At 36.3% G+C, this 23,812-nt stretch overlaps 1 protein-coding gene across 1 annotated transcript in view; it reads right to left on the bottom strand.

Moving 5' to 3' along the window:
* Positions 1-23,812, bottom strand: part of UNC5C (unc-5 netrin receptor C) — a 341,537-nt gene that overhangs the window by 45,461 nt on the left and 272,264 nt on the right. The window contains exons 7-9 of the mRNA XM_088133037.1: positions 20,494-20,658; positions 4,647-4,703; positions 1,650-1,841 (exon numbers count right to left, since the gene is read on the bottom strand). Coding sequence (XP_087989163.1) covers positions 1,650-1,841; positions 4,647-4,703; positions 20,494-20,658 — 414 coding nt within the window. The remainder of the gene's footprint in view (positions 1-1,649; positions 1,842-4,646; positions 4,704-20,493; positions 20,659-23,812) is intronic.

The raw sequence follows: 23,812 nt of genomic DNA, 5'->3' as shown, positions 1-23,812 counted from the left end.
AGGGATGAATTGTTGCTTATGCACCTTTTCAGGATCGATTTAAGTGAATCTTTGACAGGTTACTGCAGCTGTATTAACCTTCTGCACTGGGCAAAACTCTGGTTGTATTTATTTTCAGCTTCATTTAATTTTGCTTTTAAAAAAGTCATTTCTTAAAAAAAAACTAAAAAAATAGTAACTTTACCAAGTAAATTCCTCTTCTAGTTCTTACTTTCATTTTTTTAAATGCCAGTCCCACAAATACTTCTGAGATGATGCAGCATAAGGATCAGTTTTTTTTCAATCAAGACAATCATATGCTATTCCCTCCTATATCACCTATTTGGGGTGATATTATTTCAGGATACAATAGACAGAATGAATTTAATTCATTCATTTTTTCTGACTTGAAAAAACAGTTGTGAAATAGAGTGTTTCAAGGTTGGAAAAAGTTCCAGAACTTGTGGAATGTCTCATTTTGAGGTTGGAGTGCCCCATTTGCAAGTCAGAACTTTCCATGACAAATGTGTTGCAGAGCCATAATGAATTTTTGAAGGAGAGCAGAAGCATGTCAGAAAAAAGGTTCTAAGGTTTTATCCTCTAAAAAAGGTTTTATCTTCTTCTCCAAAATGTGTTTTTTTAGGTTTTAATCATTGGAAAGCATGCTGACTATCCTGTAGCCCTCCATGACTTTGATGTCTTTGAAGACTTTAATCATATAGCTTTCCTCCTGTTGAAATGGACAATGAGCAGATATACTGTAGGTCCTTTTTTTTTTTTTTTTGCATCTTCCATCTTATAAAACTTACACTGGATAGACATGGGATGGGACTCTCCTCACACAGAAGAGGGAAATGAGAAGCGCCAACGATGATGAAAATAAATTGGAGGAATTGGAAGTGAGAAAATTAAGCAGATTCTTTCTTAGTACTTGGAAGAGGGACCATTAGAACATCCCAAGATTCTAGATTAGTAAGAAAGTAGGAAAAAATCCCAGAAGACAATAGCAAACTATCTCCTTATTATTACACGAAAACCACATTTTCACTTCTGGGGGAAATCAATAGAATCAAAATACTCTGGACTTTTTATAACTTTCTTATTCCTTTGACATTTCTTATTGTTCATGTATTGATGTCCTACTTTTTTTTTCCTCTGCCGCATAGAAGAATGTAGTCATTGCATGGCTGAACTGAATGGATCTCACTGATCTTCATGGAAGATCTTTCTTCTCGAAAACAAATGCTGAAAAATGACCAACCGCAGGTGTCTGATGTAGCTCTCTAGAAAATGAACTTATTTAAAATAAATCTATGGACCAAATTAATGGAAGTCAACTTGGCACTGCAAGGTCAAATAGAAAAGAAGCTGGAAGGAGCTGCATTTCACCTCCCAAATTATTTTATCTTTGAATCCTATACAGAACATATAATTGATGGAGAGTCCCTGATCAAAGTACAGTTTAGATTGGCCAAGAGGGAAGGAAAAGTAATGAGTTTTCCAAAAAAAAAAAAAAAGGATGGATGAAGGAGAGGGCCAACTGACAGTAGCCTCTGCAGACTACTTTTATAGCTGGGAATTCTAGATGAATTTATCTAGAGGGCACTTAGTTGGGGAAATCTGCTTTATGGCATATCTCTAAATTTTGTTAACGATGACTGGAAACAAACCTTGTCTTGCAGCTTTTATATTTACAGGCTGAAATCCACCATTTAGTGCTGAGGAATCTATAATATCTGACTCAAAGTCCCGGTGGTTCTTCCGGTAGATGAATAATGCAACAGTTACCGAAATAGCCAGGCACACAATCACAGCTATCACAATGCCAACGTAGAGAGCTACATCATCTGAATCAGGAGCAGCTAGGGGAAAAAAAGGGATTGGGACACAAAGGTATAAAGACATTAACTACCCCACATATTTCTATCATCTCCTACAGATATTTACTATAGTTTTACAAGTTAATTTGAAATCAGATGCTCTACCCCATGGTTTTAGAAGGGAAATATATTCAAGGCTTTACTCATAACTGTTTCCTTACTCTCTGTCTATGTGTCTGTCTTTCTTGTGGGCAAGCAAAATAACACATTGTTTGTAACTAGACAATCAAGGCAAATTTAATCAAAAGAGCCATTTAGCACTCTTTTCAGTGCTAATTTATTCAGCGGGGCACCTGTTCATAAAAGAAGCTTTATTTCTTTTTTCCATACTGAAGCTTTACTTTTAAAAGTAACCAAATATTAAAGAAAATAAATTGGAAATGGTGACATGACTGATATACAGCTTGCCCGCTTCTTAAAGGAAATAATTTAAGAACAGAAGCTCCGTGATATGGAAAAGACATCAAAGTAACTGTGTTCTGATACTTTCAAATTGTATGCATATTTTATTTATTTGAGTCTCTGTGGGTCAGTGTATGCATTTGTATGTATAAGTTTGGGTGGCTACATACACTTTGCCTAAAGAATTTTTAAAGATCTACCTATTGTTGACATGCACCCCAGACATTAAGCTGCAGGGAATCTATTTTTCAAGCCCCAAACGGGCAACTCTGCGGTAAGGCCACAGGTTCTTGGCTATTAAAAGACTGGCAGCACATTCAAAACCCGAAGGAAAGTATCACAATATCAGAAAACTCATAACAAGTTTCTAACACATCATTGGTTTTTTTTTTAATCATTTTTTTATATATTTTGTGATTTATAGTAAGCTTCAGATTTAAGACCATTACTGTTTTATGCATGTGAACAGAATTCAGGGAGTTTGCAATCTGTCAGACAGCCTAAGGCAGCTGTCCAAATCAGATTTGCTCTTCCTGCTTCAAACCTGGGCTGACATGAAAATCCAGACAGCCATCATTTAAGAACAGAACAACAATTAACAGCAACCGAACAAGCTGATACATCAACAAGCCTTGGATAGCTTGCTGGAATGTGCCAAGATGGAGAATGAAATAAGAACCATACCCACCTAGCCCAATAATATTTGATGCATTGTATTTTTCCTGTGTGCATACTTTTCATGCATTACCAGCCTCTTTCCCTGGAGCCTACTTTTGAAATGAGGTGATCAGTGACCGGTGATGTGTTCTTTGTTTGCCTTGAAGCACTCTCCTTATTTAAATGTCTTTAATTTAAAGTTAAGTTTAAATGTAAAGCATCGGGCAAAATTCTTCTTTCTACCAGTCTTTTAAAATACAGTTGAACTCCAATTTGTTTGTAAGTATGTGTGTGTGTGTGTGGGTATGTGTGTGTGTAGAGCACATACTCTTTGATGAGCTCATATTGTTCTGTTGTTTTCATTTTAGAATTGTGGTTTTGTGAAGCTGCTGGTTATTGGAATTATTTCAATTCGACTGTGAGCTGCTCTTCAAAAGCTCTAGGTTTGGTTTGGCTTTTATTGAAAGACCTGGTAGAAATTCAACAAGCATATAGGTATCCATTAATTCATTAGATTTATATTGGGTCTTTTCTCCAAGAGCTGAAGGCAGCTTCCATGGAATATCCCTTCATTTTATTCCTACAACAACAATCCCCTGCATCTAGGTTTGGGTTGAGTTTCCATGAATAAGGCTGGATTAGAACCCAGGTCTCTCTCATTATAGCCCAACATCTTAACCACAACACCACACTTGCTTTATTGGATGTTAGAGTTCTTCACATACTCTCATATACACCATTATAAAGTAGGCCAGTATTATGATGTCCACAACACAGATGGGGTAAAGCTGAATGTAAGCAACATCTACCTACTGTGTTCATAGTTTATTCTACATTTATTCTATTCTATTTATTCTATAGTTTCTCTATAGTTCCCGGTTTATTCTTTTTCACAATGCAGATTAGCAAACTATAAAAGCACTAATAACAAGGGATGCTATTTCTAGTTCTAGTTTCATAGTTCTATGGAAACCAGACCAGCTTTGGTGATCTTTTCACTATCTGTTTGTAACACATCTCCTTCACTAATCCCACTGTCATACTTAATGCCAACCCATTGCCTCCCTCAAGATATCTTTCCCCAAAACATGACTATGTGACATAAATAGGATGCCGACTTTTCCATGTACAGAAAATAATTTTTCCTTATTTTTAAATAGGTCAATATTACAAAATTTAAATATATCAATATGTTTAAGTACTAAGCCTTTGGATTCTTTTTCTGCATAGGCAATGCCTTTTTTTAAAAAAAAAAATCACATTCTAAAAATACTTGTTCTTGGCTTTCTTTAATTCTTAATAGTACAGGTGAACGCTGATGGATAACCAAGGGACATTAGGTTCAATGTATTCTGCCTAATGGAACTTAAAAGGTGCATTTGAAAATGCTACTATTTTATTCTATCATTCAGAATTGGCTTTCCAGGAAAAAAGTGGAAGAAAAATAACAGAGGGAACCATTCCCCTTCACTGTTGTATCCTCCTTAATCATATTAAGAAGTTGCAATTGTTCCATGCTTTGCTGGAATCTTAGTTGGCTTCTTTGATATTTTTTTTCTACCCTTCTTCCCTAAATTGGTTTCCCAAATGTGGAAGTTCTCTTAAGTAAGGAAAACATAACTCTGCAGAAATAGAACCTCTCTTCACCAATACATAGACAACCTGGTGCAAAGTAAATCTTGGATCAGCTAATCAGAATCCAAGCACATATTATCAAGCAACACTTACAAGAAAATCCATATTCATTCTGGGTTCTCTGTTCAGTTGAAATAGGATAAATGAAACCTTTAAAAGAAAAAAAAAGATGGGAATAAAATCAAATTAACACAGGGAGCTTTTAAACACACACATTCACATACACACAAATGGTTTAATTTAAAAAGAAAAGAAAGGAAAAGGAAAAGGAAAAGGAAAGGAAAGGAAACTCATGGCATTTTAAAATTCTGATTCAGCACACTATTATAATTTTGCATCTCTTGTCTGTTCAACAGTCTTACTAAGAATTAATAAGTAGACAGATTGAATTTCAGAGCCAAAAATTGGTCTCGAGTCACTAACTTTGGAGTGCTTAAAGTCTTTCTTTTATTGAGCATAAACTCTAATGGATCTAATTTATTTCAGACATCAAGGATCATTAGCATATGGAAAGTCTTCTTTCCCCCAATCCTTGCCATATGCTTTAATTCCCAGGACAAATTCAGCAGGGCTCTAAACAGTTTTTTATTTAATTATAGTAGCTAGCTGTTGGTCTAACAGAACTGAAAGAGGCTTGCCTTCAATGGTCAAAGGTTAAATATCCATTTACCAAGTGCTCAGCCCGTGGAAAAGCCTCATTCCCTCCACTTTCCTCTTCCCCTAGATTTCTGGGGAATGGTTTTTAACCTTCCCTTTAATAGAAATCCAATTCTATTCTCCAAGGAGCAAGCAATTTGCCAGAGAGTTGGAAAAGGCATGTGTTCCATTTGAGATCATTAGAAAATCAATTGGAACCTTGAGATCATAAAGTAATTTATTTTAGATTTTGAAGCTTTGTGTAATATTGACAAAACCATAACACAATTTTTTTTCCTACAAGAAACAAATAGAAAGAAAAGTGACTTTGCCCTGATTTTTAGTGATAATGTGATTCTCAAGCAATAATTTTTTCCTCTTCAAGCAATCTGCTCTGCAGTAAAGAAAAAAATGTGTTGTTTTTTTGGTTTATGCCAATGGAGACACATTTAGCTGGAAGCAAATTCCCACTGTGATGAGTGGAAATTTTACTTTCAAGTAAGCATGTTCAACATCAAGGAAACAGTTGGAAGGAAGTTGGCTTATTTTTATTTGAAAAAAAAAAAGGCACCAAAAACCAAACAAACCTAAAATGTTGGAAATCTTTTCAGCTAAAGTATCAGATTCAGGGCCTATCTCTTAGCAATAAAGTTCTGAAGACATTTTAAAGTACCATGAGAATGAGATTGAAAAACAGAAGCCACTTTCACAAAGGAAGAAAACCATTGAGAAACCATAATGCAAATTTCAATACAATATTACTTTTAGTATTTAAAGACCAAAAAAGGTTTTTCAGTCAAAGTAGGCCACGCTGATATAGAGAAATGGCAACCAGTTTTTTCACCTTGTTACAGAATCCCTACAACATGGATCTATTAACTTCAAGGCCCACATAGTTCAAAGTATGAAAACCGATGACTTTCACAATTTTCATGGTTTAGCATGACTTTCAATAAGGAAAGCACAATTTCTAATATTTTACTATTTAGACTAGTACAAGACTATTTTTGTAGTTATCCTCCATAAACTATGAATGTGATGGCGGGAATTCTTCTGCATATGTAACTGCTGTTGACCTTTTCATAATTGTGCCTTCTTGCACATAGATTTCAACATTAGTATTTAAAACGACACATATTGTGGCACCTTACAGACCAAAATTAACCATAATAAGCTTCAAGCGAGGTACAACTGCTTTCTTTTTCACAAAAAAGAAAAGAAGCTGAAAAATATATGCATTGCTGAAAACGAATCAGCACTAGTTTTGAAAAACTGTGTATAATTCTCAGAATTTGCATGGTCATGCCCCTTAATACAAAACTGATTTCAGCTAATGGCATTCAAAAAGATTTGGTGCTTACTCCAAGAGACTTGCATTATGAAATGCTCCTAACTGTATTTTTTGTAGCCCCTTTTCAGTTTCCCCATTTTGTTTCTTATGCCGCTGGTATTGGCAATGGCATGTGCTGTCATGTAGTTCTTCAGTCATTCTTTTCTCTTTTTTTGCAGCTCAGCCTAAAAGTGCTGTTTTGCTCAGGAGTGCTGAATTGCCAGGGGCAAACACAGTCAGTCCATCTCTCATTACAAGGATTGCTAAACTAATGTTACATTGCTATGTCGGCTTTATAAAACCCCTGCTTCGATACTGAGGTGCTATGGTTTGCTTTGATAGTACTTCTTCCAGATAAGTCACCTTTCCCATACTCCGAAAGCCAATTGCTTGAATAAAGACAACAAATAAATCCACACTTGAAGAAGCCCCAAGCCATGTACCAATACAGGGTATAGCTAGTCATTAAATGAGGTATGCAGGGTTTTTTTTTTTTTTTTTTAACTTTTCTTGTATGATCTTCTGCGATTTCAAAATGGTTGCTGAGGACAGCAGCATAGAGCAAGCACTTTGGACAGAACTCAGCAGTAGTTCTAACATAGTTGGATGGATGGTGTAATTCACTTCATTTTCATCCCACCATTTTGTCTCAGCTCACTGGGAAGAGCATGAATGGCTTAAGATCTTGACCCCATGGGCAGGGCAACTCTATATATGGGCTCCCTTCATTAGGGCTCCAAGGTCTGGACAGCAAAATGTTAGAAAGCTTTTGCACCTCTTTGTTGCCATCTAGTGATATTTCAGATGTTGATAGGCAGCCCTATGCTTCTTATGCAAATGTTATCAAAATGTAGCCATAATGTTGGGTGTGACTTTTTTCCAGATGTTATTGCAGACACTTGCTCAGCAGAGACATTTTCACTATTGCTTTGGCAGGAACAAACAACATAAAACCTTGGTCTAGATATTATCACTTACTGTCCTAAACAGCTGCAGTATTTGCATAGGTTTCAGCCCTATGTAGCCATGGAAAGTTGATAGCTGTAACTTATGAGGAATGAGCTTAGCTCTGAACTCTGACTTTTAAATGATACCAGCAGATCTAATTGCCCTTTGGTGCTCTAGCATAACCTTCAGTGAAATCACTGGAAAATCAGGACTCGCCCTTGAGCCCTCAAAAGATTATTCTACCACCTGGGTTTGTCACTTTGGGAATTTCACTGTTAAGGTGAATAATATTTTAAATATTAATATTAAATAATATTAAATATTTATTTAATTATTTAATATTATAATGTTAAATGTTAAATAAATAATATTTATTTTAATATTTTAATGTTAAGGTGAATATTTGTGATAAGTGAAATCTACATAGCTCATTTTGCTTTTCCATTCCAGTTTTAAGTTGCCAACAGTGGTAAAGAAGCTGCTTCTTCAACTTTTTTCACATTAAAAAAGCAGCGTAGGCAACATAGTTTTTTGCCCACTTTTTCACAATGGCTTCTGTTCCTCCTACACAGACACTCCCCTTCATTCATAAGAAGACTGTTTTCTGACAGCTGGAATAATTGAGCAGTGCATTTAGCACCAAGGAAAAGGGATATAATAAATGGAGAGGAGAATGTGGAGAATGACTCTACCAATGCTTTCCACTGTACTGCTTCAATCCTCCAAAGAGTTGTTTGGTGAACTGGGAGAGCATGATTGACAGGGCAAGCTACTGTATATAAACCGAGAGCAAACCTCACTCCTTTCTAGCACTGAAGATGTTACCTAGCCGGGTTATGAAACGTCTGCAAGAAAACAACCAAGCTCAGAGAACCCCAAGGACTCCAGAGCATGATTATGCTAGAAAAAAAGAGCACATGTGAAGAATCATACTTTGAATCATACTTTCATTGCCTTCTCAATAGCAACTGCGGCTTCCCTATCTGCCAAACAACCAATAGCAAGCTGGGAGGAGCATAATTTTGGTAATAGCCAGAACATTTCAGCAGTGACTAAAGCATACCCAAAGCTTACACAGGAAGAATCTCAACCTTTTTAGCTGGAATTTGGAATTTTGAGATCAGGTTTTAGAACTTATATAAAATGGAAGGAGTAGACAATCAGAGACTGGAGACAGTGAATTGGTAAGGCTGCTCTTTTTCTTAATCTTTAAGATGCTCTCGATCTTAAGAGTTTTTTAACTTAAGTATTTTTAAGGGGCAGGTTTTTTTCTGCACATGGGCAGACATTTTTAACCAAAGGATATTGGTTAAATGGATGTTTTATAAGGATAACTTTGTGGTCTTTGGGGTAAGTACTTTCCTTTCTTGAATAGTAATATTCCATTTTATTGTTTTGATTATTTTGTTTTAAAAAATGATGAGGTGGGTATAAAAGACTGGTGAGTGTCTGGTATTGATAGATCGCACATGGGCTGTTGATTGCTACAAGTGTGCTGAGTGGTTTTTCTGCATGTACATGCAACCGACAGAATTGGGGATGTCTAACATTTTGTGATTACATAATAAGAGATTACATGATATGAATCTAAATCACTTTAGTTGATAGATTGCTGCCGATAAATGCCAACTTGTGGTTTTGCAGCTCTGGAGGACTGGAAAAACAAAATGCCTAAACCCTAGTTTACATTGTTAATAAAGCTGCCTGTTTTATTAACTGTTCTGAGGGAAAAGTAGCTTACAAACTTCATTCTGCTATTTCTGCACACGCACACACTGGTGAATAGGGACTGATTTTAAGAATTTGTCATATATCTAAAATAATTTTTCCTAGAGATTCAAAGAGATTCGGAATGGCAAAGAAAATATTGTGAGGGTAGACATGATTGACAGTTGACAACTGCTCCTGCACAAAATATGAGACTTTCAGAAGCTGCGTTTTCCCCTCTTCTGCTCTCCGATCTGATCTTTACATAATAAGAAATGACATTTTCCTCAGATAATGAGGCAAATCTGGTGAGATTAGTACCTGTAATAACAGAAAATGACGTTTCTCCAAGCTTCAAAGCGAGAGCAGTGCAAGGCAGGGATTTGTTCTTCCTTGATCTATTTTGCCCATGGTCTCCGCACTACTGCATGGTAAGTACCTGGGGGACTTCTGATAACACTATCACATTTTTTTTAAAACTGAGGTAAATGTATAAAAAGCTGCTGCTTAATTTGACTCTATAAGAGTTTGTGGGCACTGCTGCTTTGTGTTTTGAGCAGCTGACATTGCAGTCAGTAACTTGCCTTGAGAAAAAGGTAATTTAAGATGCCTCAAGTGGTTTTTAAAGAAACAACACGTTTTTTTCCCGAGGGTTCTGTAATGTTTGTTCCTAACTTCTTGTGTCTTTCCTACTCGGGTAGTTACAGTGCTATTAGTTCTATGTTTAGATATGTCCCTGTGTTTAACATATCAAATTATTCACAATGATGGAAATTAATCCTTACAGTTTCAGGGAAGAAAAAGTGGGATACAATTAAATTTAAAAAGCTTTGTGGAAACTTCAGTTACCATTTATATTTTTTTATTAAATATAGACAGATTTAAAATGAATTTCAGGGTTTATTTTCCCATCCTTTATTAAAAAAGGCAATTCTTAGAGCTCATGATTGCGAAAGTCTGCCATTCTCAAATTCTTACAATGAAGTCTCATGAATAAAAGGCAAACCACAGTAGAAATTATCACCACTTGCTTAGCTAAATTTGTATAAAAAACCTGATATGGATCTTTGAATTTAAGGTACATGGACTTTAAAAGGATGAATGCATCATCAGGTTTGTATAATAATTATCAAGATCATTGTAGTCATGAGAAAGGAATTTCTGGAAAATGCTAAGGAATCTTACAGGGGGAACTAAGAACATAGAATAGCCTTGTGCTTAAGCACTGATCCGGAAGATATAGACAACCAGGAACCAAAGGGAAAAGGTGATTTAAGAGGAACAACGGTCTGTCAGCCTTCAAAAGCAAACATAGTAAACTTTGCTGCAGGTTTTTAGAGCTTTTTTAATAAGTCTAATTCAGAAGGGACTAAATAACATCATTTTGTTATACTATAATTCTTCATCTGCATCTGGATTGTTCTTTCAAAATCAGGAAAAATGCCATTAGAATTCTGGAAATTAGGACATAAATGAACATTTCAAAGGACTGACTATGAATTCTGAATCTTGGTGTACATTTTCACAAAATTGCTTAGATAATTGATAAGATGTGCAAACCCTTCAAAAGAGATATTTTGGAACATGAAAAGCATCTTTTTTCAGGCTTGTTCACTTTCAGATATTGCTTTTGTCAGTGTCCCATACATGTCCATACCCAGCCACTTCACTTTATTTTTCTCACACTGTGATTTATTTAGAGAAGTGTGCAATTGGTTTATAACCATTTGTTGAGTGTACCAGTTTTTTATGAATAGTACAATACTGTTCTATATCTTACAATTTGAGAGGAGTGCAATTGGTTTACAATCATTTGTTGAGTGTTTTTATAGATAGCACAATAGTGCTCTATATCTTACACCTGTAATTTTAAAAATTCTGAACAAGAGATTACACAACTGGAGAAACTATACCTGTTAAGCTTTGAATTAGCTGTCAAGATGCTTATGTATATAATGGTATACAAGGAAATGGATTTCCTCCTGAAATTTTAGTTGTGACAAACTGCCCCTTTACAGCGTTTTACAGCCTACTGAGGGACAGAATGGGAAATGCTTTCAAGGCAACTCTTCATGGTTGCTTTATTAACATACATTAACACTCTGTTTAATTAATATGGCATGCAAAGTAACTGCTGCTCATTTTAAGAGTCTGTCTTGAGGACCAGGGCCTGAGTTAAGTAATCTTTTATTTTATGTAGGCAACTTTCAATAAATTTAATACCTTTAATTTAATAAACAAGACCTAAAGAAACATACTTTAGTCGATTCTATGTGAATTTGCCATACTCTAGCATAGCTAGAGTTTTTACATATGACCATAAAATGGCATTGTCTTACAATAATAAATAAACAAAAAATCCAGATGCATTAGTTTAGGTTGCTATCCAACCTGTTCAATTTTGCCTTCTCTGACTATTTCCATAGTTAGAAGAACATTTATATTTACATATATTTGGATTTATGTGCATATTCAGATTCTGTTCTCTTACCTGAAACACAATTTGGTTCTTTATATATGAATGATACCATTCACATGTTATGATGAGTATTTCCAGGAAATGTGAATGCCAAAAAAATTAGATAGTAATTTCCCAGTTTTTCATTATATAGAGAGTGTAGCTTGTCTGTAAATGGCTTACAGCAATTTCACCACTAAATTTAAAAATCATATATCTGCTCACATTTTGTATTTCATTTTTTATTAATTTCTCTGAAATAAAGTTCTGAAGTTCAGAAATATACATCTAAAAGAAAAGTGAAGGAAATAAATCAACCTATCAAGCAACCTAGCCAGAACTCTTTTGCTTCTTCCAACATTTGTTTAGAAACAAGAATTTGATAAAGAACACCTAGTACTAATATGTTCGAGAGTCTTTTTTTTTCTTTGATCCTAGGGCATTTACATTTACATGTCCTGAGAAAATGAAAGACTACAGTAGTTCCTGGTACACCAACAGGAGAGTTAGCCTCCCTTTTTCTTTTCCATTTCTGCTCATCTTCACTAATGTGTCTCTGAAGTCTAAGAAATTCAAAACATGTTATCCAGGGATTATCAGCATTCTTATGCAAATGGTTTGAAGCTAACCAAAATATAGTGTGAACTGGGTTTGTGTAGAACACATGGTTTATAGGTAGTCTGGACATTTAGGTTCCTGTTGCTAATTGTAATACTTATTACTATGCATAATTCTTTATATTAAATAACAGCAGGAATAATGTTTTTTTCTCCCTTGCAACTTCATGTTCTGCAGGAGTACTTTCTGTTTATGAACAAAAAGGTACACATGTTGTTTTGAGAATCAGATAAGGAACAAGAATGTTTGGTTTATTTTGACTGTCACATTTTTTTTTCTAGAAATACTTTTTTTGGTTTGCACCAGTGCTGGGAAAGGTGGAAGGAATGAGAAAAAGAGGATGAGTAGCAGCACAGGGGATGGATTGTGTAATTATCACAAAGAATGAGTGAATCATTGGAAGACCTGAAGGACCAAGCTAAGGACAGAGCATCCTGGAGAAAATCTATCTGTTTATGTGGTCACTAAGAGTCAACAGTGACTTGATGGCACATGGTCACCATCAATCAGAAAGACTCTGGTTTGCATTAATTATGTCATAGGTCAGTGCTGACAATAGATATACTAGCAGTAAATGACATATATTTATCTTCTTTCTGAATGGCTAATTATTGCCAACTAGTTAGAGATCACCTTGGAATATGAGGCCCATGAGATTCTCTAGCTATTTACTCATCTATTTGATACAGACTTTTTCTGAGGGGTTAGCTTAAGTGAATCCTGCCTTTCAAGCAGTGGAAATGAAATCCCACACTTTAGAGAGAAATCAAAAATGCATACAGTTAGGCATATATTGTGCCTTTGAAGTAATGGCTACTGAATCTCCCTTCCCGACCCCCCAATTTCAAACTAACCATGACTGTTATTTTTAAATCTCGTTTTTTGTGATGCTTTAACTGAGGAATTATGCATTTCTCTTTGCAGAAATACAAGGTATGCATATGTATAATATTGTGAAAGTCTCATGGTAGCTTTTCAACAGTGATCAGCTTGATGCTTCCTGAGTAACCACAGATAGAGTATTAAGGCAATTTGTATGTTAAAAAAAAAAAAAAGTTCAAGGATGCCAAAAGCAAGACGAATAGGTTAAGACTATAAAGGAAAATGAAAGACAAGTTTGTTGAGCAGCATTTAATTAAAAGTCATTTGGGATGAGAATGAAATGCCCTTTTTGAAATGCCAGTAGGATATTAACATCTCATCAAATAGGGTTAAATCCTTGTTCAAATCCCCATCCAATCACAAGATTCATAGAGAGCTTTTAGAATAGTCATGAAACACAAAAGAGAGCTATGAAGATAAAAGAGAAAAGAAGACACTATGTACACTGTCTTGGGCAACTTGGAAATGGACAAGATAAAGAAGCAGCAACATGAATGGGACTTTTCAGGTAGAACAAATACAGTTCTTCTAGTGGAAAGGGACAAAGTAGACTTCCTCAACTTACTGTTGGCTAGGTATGTTGCCCCATTATCCTAATAATAACAGGGTTTTTCTGGCCCTGGGATGTAAAATAATGTCTATCCTACTGCATCCTACTCTTTAAGTAGAAGCTAAAAGAAGACTCCCTCTTGGCCCAGGTTGATGGCAAGGAGAAGGAAAGTGTGTTGCACCTTCCCGTGTCTTCTTGCTGCCTGTGGGAATCTGCTTCTGTATAGAATCAATCCTTGGCCTGCTTCAGCTTCCTGGGGTAGGTTTTAAAAGAATCATTGTTTTGGGTGGTGAAGTTGCTGCTGGCAAGGTCAGCTTCAAAGGGATAACTCCAACAGGGGCTGTTCCTTTGGACTCTTGCAGAGGTTGGGGCTGAAAAGAATATGGATGGTGGCTGGAATCTGGTTGGTCATGGTGTGTGTTAAGATCTGTGTCAGGAAAAGGAGGGAGAGTGGGGCATGGACAGTGGGGGCTGAGTGAAAACAATGAAGTAATCTGGCAGGGGAGAAATGGTAAAAATCTACCATCGAGCCATTGCATAAAGAGGTTGGACAAAGATGAGTTACTCTGTCTCTCTGAATGAAGCTTGTTGCTAATTTGTTGGTCAGTCCTAAACATTTTAGCTATCATTTTATTATCTCTCACTTCAATATTGGTATAAATGTAATATAATAATATATTTACTAAACTTAAAAAAAAATCCCTCTAGCTCTTTTAGAACTAGGCAAACTTCATTTCTTTTTACTGAGCTGTACTGCAATGATATCCTGGTATTATTTATAAAAAGAAGAAAAAAAGCACATAGTGAAATAAATCAATTCTTCTCAATGGCAACTGGATAGTTTTTAATGTGCTATTCAACATACAAAATTGGTGAAGTCTAAATCCATTACAATAACTATTAAATAACTGTAAGGGTTCCAGCTTAATGTTATTGTCTACTTGGGCAGCCTCCTCTAGCAATGGCAGTATAGCTTGCTTTCTAATTCAGCCCCTCTCTTTTTCTGAAGCAACTCTGGCTTATTGACTATTCATCCTTTCGCATTAGGGGGAAAATACTAACTACAGAATGAGAGAGTGTGTGTATGGGCAAGATCATTAGTCTGAATAAATGTGACAGCCAAGTTGCACCAGAAATACCACAGTTAGCAGTAAGCAGAAACTACAGCTTTGGATGAAAAATACAGTAATTACAAGCAATGGAGAGGGGAGAGGAAAGCTCCACGGTTTTTATCCTAAGAGAAATCAATACCAGTTCAGACTGCTATTTTACACAGGAATAGGGATAGATGTATGAAAGAGTTTATTGATTGGCTGAGTGATACAGCTGTAGTGAATAATAAACTGCAAAGAAAATACTTGTAAATATGACCAAGATTTACTAGGATATCTGTTTATACAACAACTCTTCTTGTTGATTGTACAGAAAAGGTGAGACAATTTGATTGTGCAGAAAAGGTGAGACTGTTCAATGATTCTTTTGCTAGTTCATTCACATTGGCTTGGATGATCATATGTTACTTACTGTTATATCTACTCTATAATAGTCTCTGATGAATTCAGTGTTCTTCTGTCTACAAGGCATGTTTTAAATACTGAAGCTTTTTCTTCTAGGGCAGAAAACTGCAATTGGTTGCTCCTTTCCAGCACAAACTTTCTCCTATTATTGTTGTACCCCTTTCACTGTTCTTACCTACAGCTGATACAACACTGAGTTTTGCAGTGAGCAGACTTCTACCATGTTAGATGGCCCAAGATGTTATCCAATAATAAGACACCCCATCTAGGTGGCCATCCACTTATTCTACCTGATAGGAAAAAAAAACCCTCAGTGATAGCTGCACCCATAAGTGCTGTTATCAGAGTAGAGACAAGCAGCTGTCACTGTCACTGCAATTTTGATGGTACTGAAGGTAGCAGGGTAGAGAGGCCTGGAAAAGGACTGTAGAAGAGATAATAGGAATGGGCAGGATCCATATGGGGCCCCTTTGAGCTCTTGGATTTTTAGAGATACCCAATCATTCTGACTACTTCCAGACTTGTTTCCTTCAATACAAGTCTAGAATTCAGGTTTGATATCAATAGCCAATAAGTTACATCTAGCAAGTACTATGAACACTTTTTTTATATCAGAACTTAATCAACTTAATCAAGTAGGTACTTGATTTACAAGGTTATCTTACAGCAGGATTTTCTTAACTGGTTGCATGATAGGAAGAACTTCTTATCATGGTGGAACCAGTGGAGATGGAACTGTGGAACAGATGGAGCAGTGGAGCCCATTAACCCAGGAAAGCAATAACCCCTCTTTGTATTGGATGTATTTAAAGTGAGACTGAAAATCCATCTGAGATGTTTTAATAGGGATTCCTACATTGAGCAGAGGGCTAACCCTGAACAACTGCATGATTCTCTAATTCAGGTGTGCAATCCAGGTTGAAGACTTTTAAAAAATTGAAACAAAGTGGTTCGTACTTCAATGAATGGTTTAAGAGTCAGTTTGAATTAGATAGCCAAGAATAGGAATAACAACTGCAGGAAAGAGGCAGGTATAGGAAAAATACTTGATAAAGCTGGAGAAACAAAGCAGCACTAGTTCTTTCGTTTGATTTAGCTAAAAGCTTGATAAAAGCAGAAAATTAGATGTGATCTGATTGGTTTAGCTACTTATGAACTCCCAACAAATCTAAATTCCTAGATCTACTCATGTAAATTGTAGGAAAGGTTGTAGCTTCTGCTCTTGCAGAGCATCTCAGTCTTTGAGCTATCTTACTCTGCTGTTGCTGCTTTTCCCAATTAAAAATGGGAAAAAATAGTGGTGATCACATTTTGGCCAACTACCTGTCAGAAAGATTCTTGAAGGGACAGAGAGGGAGAAAGGTACCAGAGGCCTGTTTCATTTGAACTCTTCATTCCCCATCATAACAATGGGCCACTGATATTAACAGGCCATTGCCATTGCCACCAGTGAAAAATTGTTGTTTGCAAGAAACCTTGCTATATTTTATACCCTGTACAGTGTAATTATTAGGTGGAATAATAAATAATCAGATCAATTAACAACCACCTAGCCATGCCGATATATGTGGCTTCATGTTACATGGTAACATTAAGACATTAAACAAACCATGTCTTCGGCCAAGATTATAATCTAGCTTCAGTATGGCTTTGATTAATCTAATAATAATACATACATACAGCGTGGCAAATTACATATTATTTTTAATATGCAGTATTTAGCTAAATCTGTTTGGGAAAGTCTAAACTTGACCCATAGGAGATGAAATAGCCTGGTTCTTTATTCTGCAAGCAGAAAAGAGCCCTTCATTTGCTTCATCGGGGTCTTTTTGTTCCTTATTCAGGGAAAAAAGTCTCAGCGTGCTATGCATTAAAGTCAGGGTTTATTTTGTCTCCATGTAGAATTGCATTCTGTGGCTGAAAGGAACAGACTCTCTTAGTTAAATGCTTGTTTTGAAGAATAGTGGTAATACCAAAAGGACCTGGAATACATTGGTAGATATTGAAAAGGATGTGGGTGGTCTGGGGCGATCATGGGTGTCAAATCAACACTTTCAGGGGTCTCCCTTAAGGTGTGGTCAAAAAAGTCAAGATGGCAGCTGCAATGTTGCAATAGAAGCTCCACCTGTTTTTTATGTGCGATGCACAGATGACATCTTGACTCTACGGACACCCCAGGGCTGGATCTTATTTCAGGATTATAAATGATCAACTGTGTGCACCTCTCAAATGTAAAATGCTTAGACATCATTAACTTAAGCAAAGAAAGCTGGCATGTAAACTACACTTAGGATATAGATGCAGCTCTCTTAATAAATCACAAACTTACTAAAAGTAGCAGTGTCTTTAAACTCAGCAGTAACTTTTACAAAGAAAAAGGAACACACTACAGTATATAATACTGGCACCCCAGAGGAACTTCATAATATTCCCACCCCAAATTTCTGCTTAAATGGTTGTTTCATCATACATATAAGAACAACATAAACCTGTCTAAATATAATGTGGTAATATAAAATACAAATGGCTGGAAATAAAGAATAATTTTCTTGATAATTTATCCCAACAGCTATTCACACTATTGAAGTGATGCACATATTTGGTGTTTTATCTCCAAGGCATATAATCAGACAGCTAACATCAGAATAGACTTTTTTCCCCCATCTAGCATTACCAAAGTCTGACACTTTTGAAAATCATGTAATTGTTGCCTTCCTTCCTTCCTTGCAATTGGTGAAATACAACATAAAATGGCTACTAACATCAGAAGAACATTTTGAAATGAATATTATGAGCCATACTGGTTTTCCTTTGCAGTACCTTGAACTAAAAAAGAAGCAAAGGTGGAGGGAATCATTTGGAATTTGTTCACTGTTGTAATATTTCAAAAGCTCTCCCAATCTGTTTGATTAAGGACTATAAGAGAACAGAAAAAATGATGTGTTTATTAATAAGTAATAATTGCTCCCTCAAGTCTGTGAAAACTATCACGTACACACAGTCTAAAATGTAATCCAAAAATGTATGTGCAGGCAAAGCTCATCCTTCCCCAGAGAGAATTGGTATGCAATTTAGGGATTTTCTTGGACTCTTGTCAGCCTTCCCAGGTAGACCAGGCAGGAAACACAACCCGATGATCTAATTCTACTTTATTGTAAGGCTACATTAACAGAATCTTGCAAGTCTGAAAGTACAGATCTCCTGGCATCTCTTTTACAGCCCGGTAAATTAGGGAGGTTCCTTTCGAAGTTTCTTTCTCAGCCCATTATGCAGCTATGGGCTATGCCCCTTCTTAGCTAATTGTTCCCCAGGCAGCATCTCTTCCCCCATCTCCCAAGGTCATTCCCACATACCATTACACACTCACAGCTCCTGCTTGTAGAACAAGTGGCAGCTGTGCCCAGGAAGACTTTTGCACAAATCCATCTTGTGGGCGAATTGCATCTGTTCTTGGATCAGGAGCCCTTCTCATGGTCACTCATACCTTAATCACCTGTCATCTGGATTACTGGAATATTCTGTACATGGGGCAGCCTTTGAAGACCACTCAGAAGCTTCAGCTGGTCCAGAATGTGGTGGCACGAGCAGTTATGGCCATGCCAAATTATGCTCATCTAATGCCTCTGCTACATGAACTGCACTGGTTACCAGTAGGCTACTGGGTGCAATTCAAGGTACTGGTTGTCACCTACTGTATAAAGCCTTCCTGGTATATGGACTTGTTACTTAAGGTATCACCTTTCTCCCATGGGGTCTGCCTGTCCTGTAAGATCTGATGGAGTTGGCATGCTTCAGGCCCCTTATTTGGGTCCCAGAGTCAGCATGCTTCAGTACCTGCCTTCTGAAACAACACACTCCTAGACAGCTGAACAGTCCTAACCCTAATCTCTTTTAGATGACCCTTAAAGAGCTGCTTTTTTCCCCAGGCATTGGGCTAAGGCATGCTGTGGGCTCACTGCATAGTGGTTATCACATTACAGAATTTGTTTTCTCTGTGGCCATTTTCTCTTTTCTTCAGTTGTGATTTTTATGTGTTTAATCTGCATGCTGCTCAGAGTTGCTCTGAGTGGTTAGCCTACAAACGTCATTAATGAATAAAATAAATGCAGTTTTATTCAACTGTGTTTATTTCCATGGTCACTGAATGGAATTCTATATACGTTTTCAAATTCTATTATGTTTAGTATTGTTGATTCCCTAGTATTTTTTGTAAAGACACAATTAATTAAGAACAAAATTTAATAAGACTATAGTAACATAAACATGATCTTTCCTTAAAAAATCCATATGCACCTATACATTTAAGCAGAAACTAGTCCTTATTCAATGAAACTTGGTATGTTTTCCATCTAAAGGAATTTGTTGTTCCTAGATTTCTATCAAAAACTAATGTCTGAAATAGATACAATAATACTATACATTTCATAATTCTCATACTTTTTTGATGTTGTTCTTGTTAACCCCCTCCAAAAATATCTAAAATGTATATAAATATGTACTGAAAGATAAAAGGTGTTAAATATGTAAAATTCATTTTCTTGGAAATAAGCCTTTCAGAAAGAAATGGCACTTAGACTTGCAATATCAGAAAAGTTCATAACATATGTTACGGTAATATTTAAATGCTTGTTTTCCTGCATTTTTAAAACATGGAACAGAGCAATGAGAAAAATGATAACACGAACTTATGAATGAACAAATGCAAAGCAAACTTAGATACCTTATTCAAAGTACAGCTAGTACTTTTTTCAGGTGCCAACTACACTCAAGAACAACAAGATAAAGAGGATATTTTGCTATTCATAAAAATATCCCTCCTATCTCAAATGCCAGGCTGAGTAAATCAATAGATGGAGGACTTTAGATGTCATGACCCAAAATGAACGATTGACTGCTAATTCTGTTGGAATTTTGAGGGACCTCTGAAGGTGCAATTCCTTTCATACTCAAACCAGCAGGAAGTTACAATCCAAACACACCCAAAATAGCTTAAAGGGCACAAAAGATTACTTGTTTCTGCCAGCCTGTGCCAAATCTTTAAAGGTGAATTTGTTCTGCTGCTACTGCTATAAAGTGGGGAATACCTTTTGAATTTATTCCAATGCACACTTGAATCCTTTTTTTAAAATTTTAAATAGCAAGAGAAGGCTGGAGCTTTAATCTGTTTCCTTCCTTCCTTCCTTCCTTCCTTCCTTCCTTCCTTCCTTCCTTCCTTCCTTCCTTCCTTCCTTCCTTCCTTCCTTCCTTCCCAAATTGCAATGTCAACATAGCAGCATTAGGGTGCTTCCACTTACTCTGCATACAGAGCCCATCTGTGCAGTTCTTGGACTGCAAGACAAGGCCCTCACAGTCTTTGCCGCCGTTCTTTGGTGCTGGTGCTGTGCAGTCCCTCCTGCGCCAGTGGGTACATTCTGTTCCACATGTAGACCATTTACTCCATGCTGTCCACCTCCCATCCACTGTCATAAGAAAATGGAAAAACGTATATAAAGACAAAATGAGGTGGGAGTGGGAGAAAGAGAAAGAGAAAACACCCAGATTAAAAAAAAAAATTTACTCTACATAAAGAGGGGCAAAACAGCAGACAACTCAAGGAGTCTGCTGATTGAAAATACAGATAATAGAAGTGCCTTTCCTTCTTGCTTGTTTGCTTTCTTCCTCTCTCTCTCTCTCCCCTCCCTCCCTCGCCAAAGGGATAAATTTCAGCTTAATTCTGCTCAGATCATTTGTGGATTTGTATGTAAGAAGTAGCCTAGTTTGTCTGAATGCAATGCTGAAGTCTTAGGATAAAGTCTGACTGTACAGACTATGTACAGATGAAATCCTTTTTATCATATTGCCAATCACAGGACTGTAGAAGACCACAAGAATCATCTAGTCCAACTCTCTGCAGTGTGCAGGAAAACCAAAAGCCACCCACTAGAGGTAGCTGTACAGCTTCTTTTTAAAAACCTCCAGAGATGGAGAACTGCATTGAGCCAGATCTCTGGTTCTGGTTCTGCTGCACTTTCACTCATTCTGGAAAGAAGGATGAGTGAAAGATTATGTTCAGTCATTGATATGTGTTATTTTTAAGGCATTCCTCTAGCACGCAGCAGAAGCAGTGATGCAGTAAATTGAACAACTGATGCCTTCATTAGAAATTGTGCCACTAGTAGATCATATTAGATTTACTAATCCAAGCACTATACACAGTAGCAATACATAAATTGCCATGCAAACAAATATTTTAGTGCACTAAGTGTGGGTACTGAAACAGAAAGTATGATTCACCTATTCTCTTCTGTGACATGGGAAATGCTTTATGCAAGAGGATTAGAAATGTCCTATTATTGTGTGAGTAAAGATTCAAAGATTTTTCAAATCCTGCTCGCTCCACCTGCAGAAAGCAGGATATGAAGCCTGCAGTTTAATATTGTGTTATAATCAAAATATTGATTAAATTATTTTAATGATCAGTATTAAATATTGATATGACTTTTGATAGTGGGATATAATTTCTTAAAATAAATGAACTGAATTATATTGTTCTCCTCCATTCTTGGTCAGCGATAGGCACAATTTACCGCAGCAGCAATATTCCTTCCCATGTTCAAACCTATGTCTCATCTTTCCAGATGTTATCCTTAGCAGAATCAAGGATAATCCTGCATGCATGGTGACCAAAAAGATAAATATTATAATAGTAGAATGCTATGAGTCCAGTGCAGTGTAGTACAATCAGTGCAGAACTGGTACTGAAAAAGGAGATTATTTTAGACCTTGAAAGAGTAATTCTGTTCCACTGATCTGATGAAGATGGAGATTCTAGCAAAGGTTCTAAAAAGTTTCACACAGTAAAGAATGCTATGAGTTTGTAGAAACTCTACTCTGATTTTATAATTGTTGATATATTCTCCAGTGTCTAGACTGAGCTAGAAAAAAAATCCTGACTTCCCCAGCAATTCCGGTTGATTTCTGCCACTGAACAGCACCCCTTTTCCCATAATGTATGTTAATGTCCCCACCTTCTTGTTCATCTGGAATTCTGCACTATTGGAACACTATGAAGAAAGTTTTAATGGAAAATTCATGGATAAACAAGTGGGAAGAATAATGTAGCTATAAGCAATGGAAGATATGACACTGGGGATTAATAGAATAATTGGGTAAAAGAGCTGTTAGATAACTTCTGCTTCTCTCCTACCAGATGGCTCTTGGCTATGTCAACAAGTTGTACTGTATTTGGTGGTACTGCTGTACTCCCAAAGCCCTTCCCTCATCCATGAATTAAGAGAAAATGAGAGAGGAAGATTTTCTCTTTAGGGTTCCAAAAGCCAGAGGTGGTAGTCTTGCTGACATCATCTGGCTCACATTTAAAAAATTACCCAAAATTGCTCTAAAAACATTTTGAAAAGCCTTCTTCAAAGTGCATCCTTCAAAAGAAGTTAGACAGGTAGCCACTAAGCATATGGATTTCTCATATTTTGGCTCTGTGGTTTCTTCTGCCAAACTGAATTTAAGGAGAGAGTTCAGGATATTTGCAATGTTTACTTAATATATATTTTTAAAAAGCATCTTAAATTCTATACAACAAAAGCTTTAAATTCTTTGTTCATTATATTATGAACAATTGTTATATATTATAAAAACTTAAATAGATAACCTGCCTGCATCCCAACATGGTGTTTCCGTTTGACATTGGGCTAAGGAGGGCTTTCCAGCCACATGTTTCTCCTCTGATATGATGTAGATGTCTAAAATAAATTTGTGCCTACTAAGTCTCTATTAACATAGTGATTTCCTAAAATATTCCCTACTATAATAAAAGTTCAGACAGAAATTCAACAGATCCACAATCAATTCTTACAGATAATAAATATGACTTTTGAAGTTGTTTGCGCTGTTATGTGTTTTTGCTGTTTTAAATCTATATTTTATTTCTATACTTCAGTATGTTTTATTGTTGAGAAGTATAGGTAGTCCTCACTTAATGACCACAATAGGGACCAGAAAATTGGTTGTTAAGCAGGGCAGTCATTAAGCGAGTCACCATGTGACTGGATCTGTTTTTATGACCATTTTTATGATGGTTCTTAAGTGAATCACCATGTCATTAAGTGAATCATGTGGTTGTTAAGCAAAACCAGCTTCCCCAATGGACAATTTTTGCTAGGATTCGCTTAACAACCCTGTGATTCTCTTAATGACCCTGGTGATTTGCTTAATGATCATCATAAAAATGGTTGCAAATTGCAATCATGTGACCATGGGAGATGTGACAGTTTGTGATGGTCATAAGTGTGAGTACAGGTAGTAAAGCACTTTTTCTGAGGCCATTGTAACTTCGAACTGTCATTAAACAAAAAGTTGTTAAGCAAGGACTACCTGTATGCAGTAACATGGAACCTTGAATTTGTAATGTTTCAAGAGAAAGTTGAATTGATGTCAACTGCAATAGAAAGATAGGAAGGAGTGAAGGAAATAGACTTTCCTCCAACCATTATGTTAATCCTATTTATATCACCATAGCCAAATAGGTAAAGGAAGGTAGCTGGTGGTAGAGAAAATGTTTCGTTGATGTAAAGCATGAATCAGTTTTTGAGATCAGGAATGGGAATTATTTGAACATTT

The sequence above is a fragment of the Python bivittatus genome, unplaced genomic scaffold (genome assembly GCF_059951505.1).
Source record: "Python bivittatus isolate LINGU-HERP-01145 unplaced genomic scaffold, Pbiv_v1 ctg000070_np1212, whole genome shotgun sequence".
Classification (NCBI taxonomy): domain Eukaryota; kingdom Metazoa; phylum Chordata; class Lepidosauria; order Squamata; family Pythonidae; genus Python; species Python bivittatus.
This window is presented reverse-complemented; position numbering and strand designations above follow the sequence as displayed.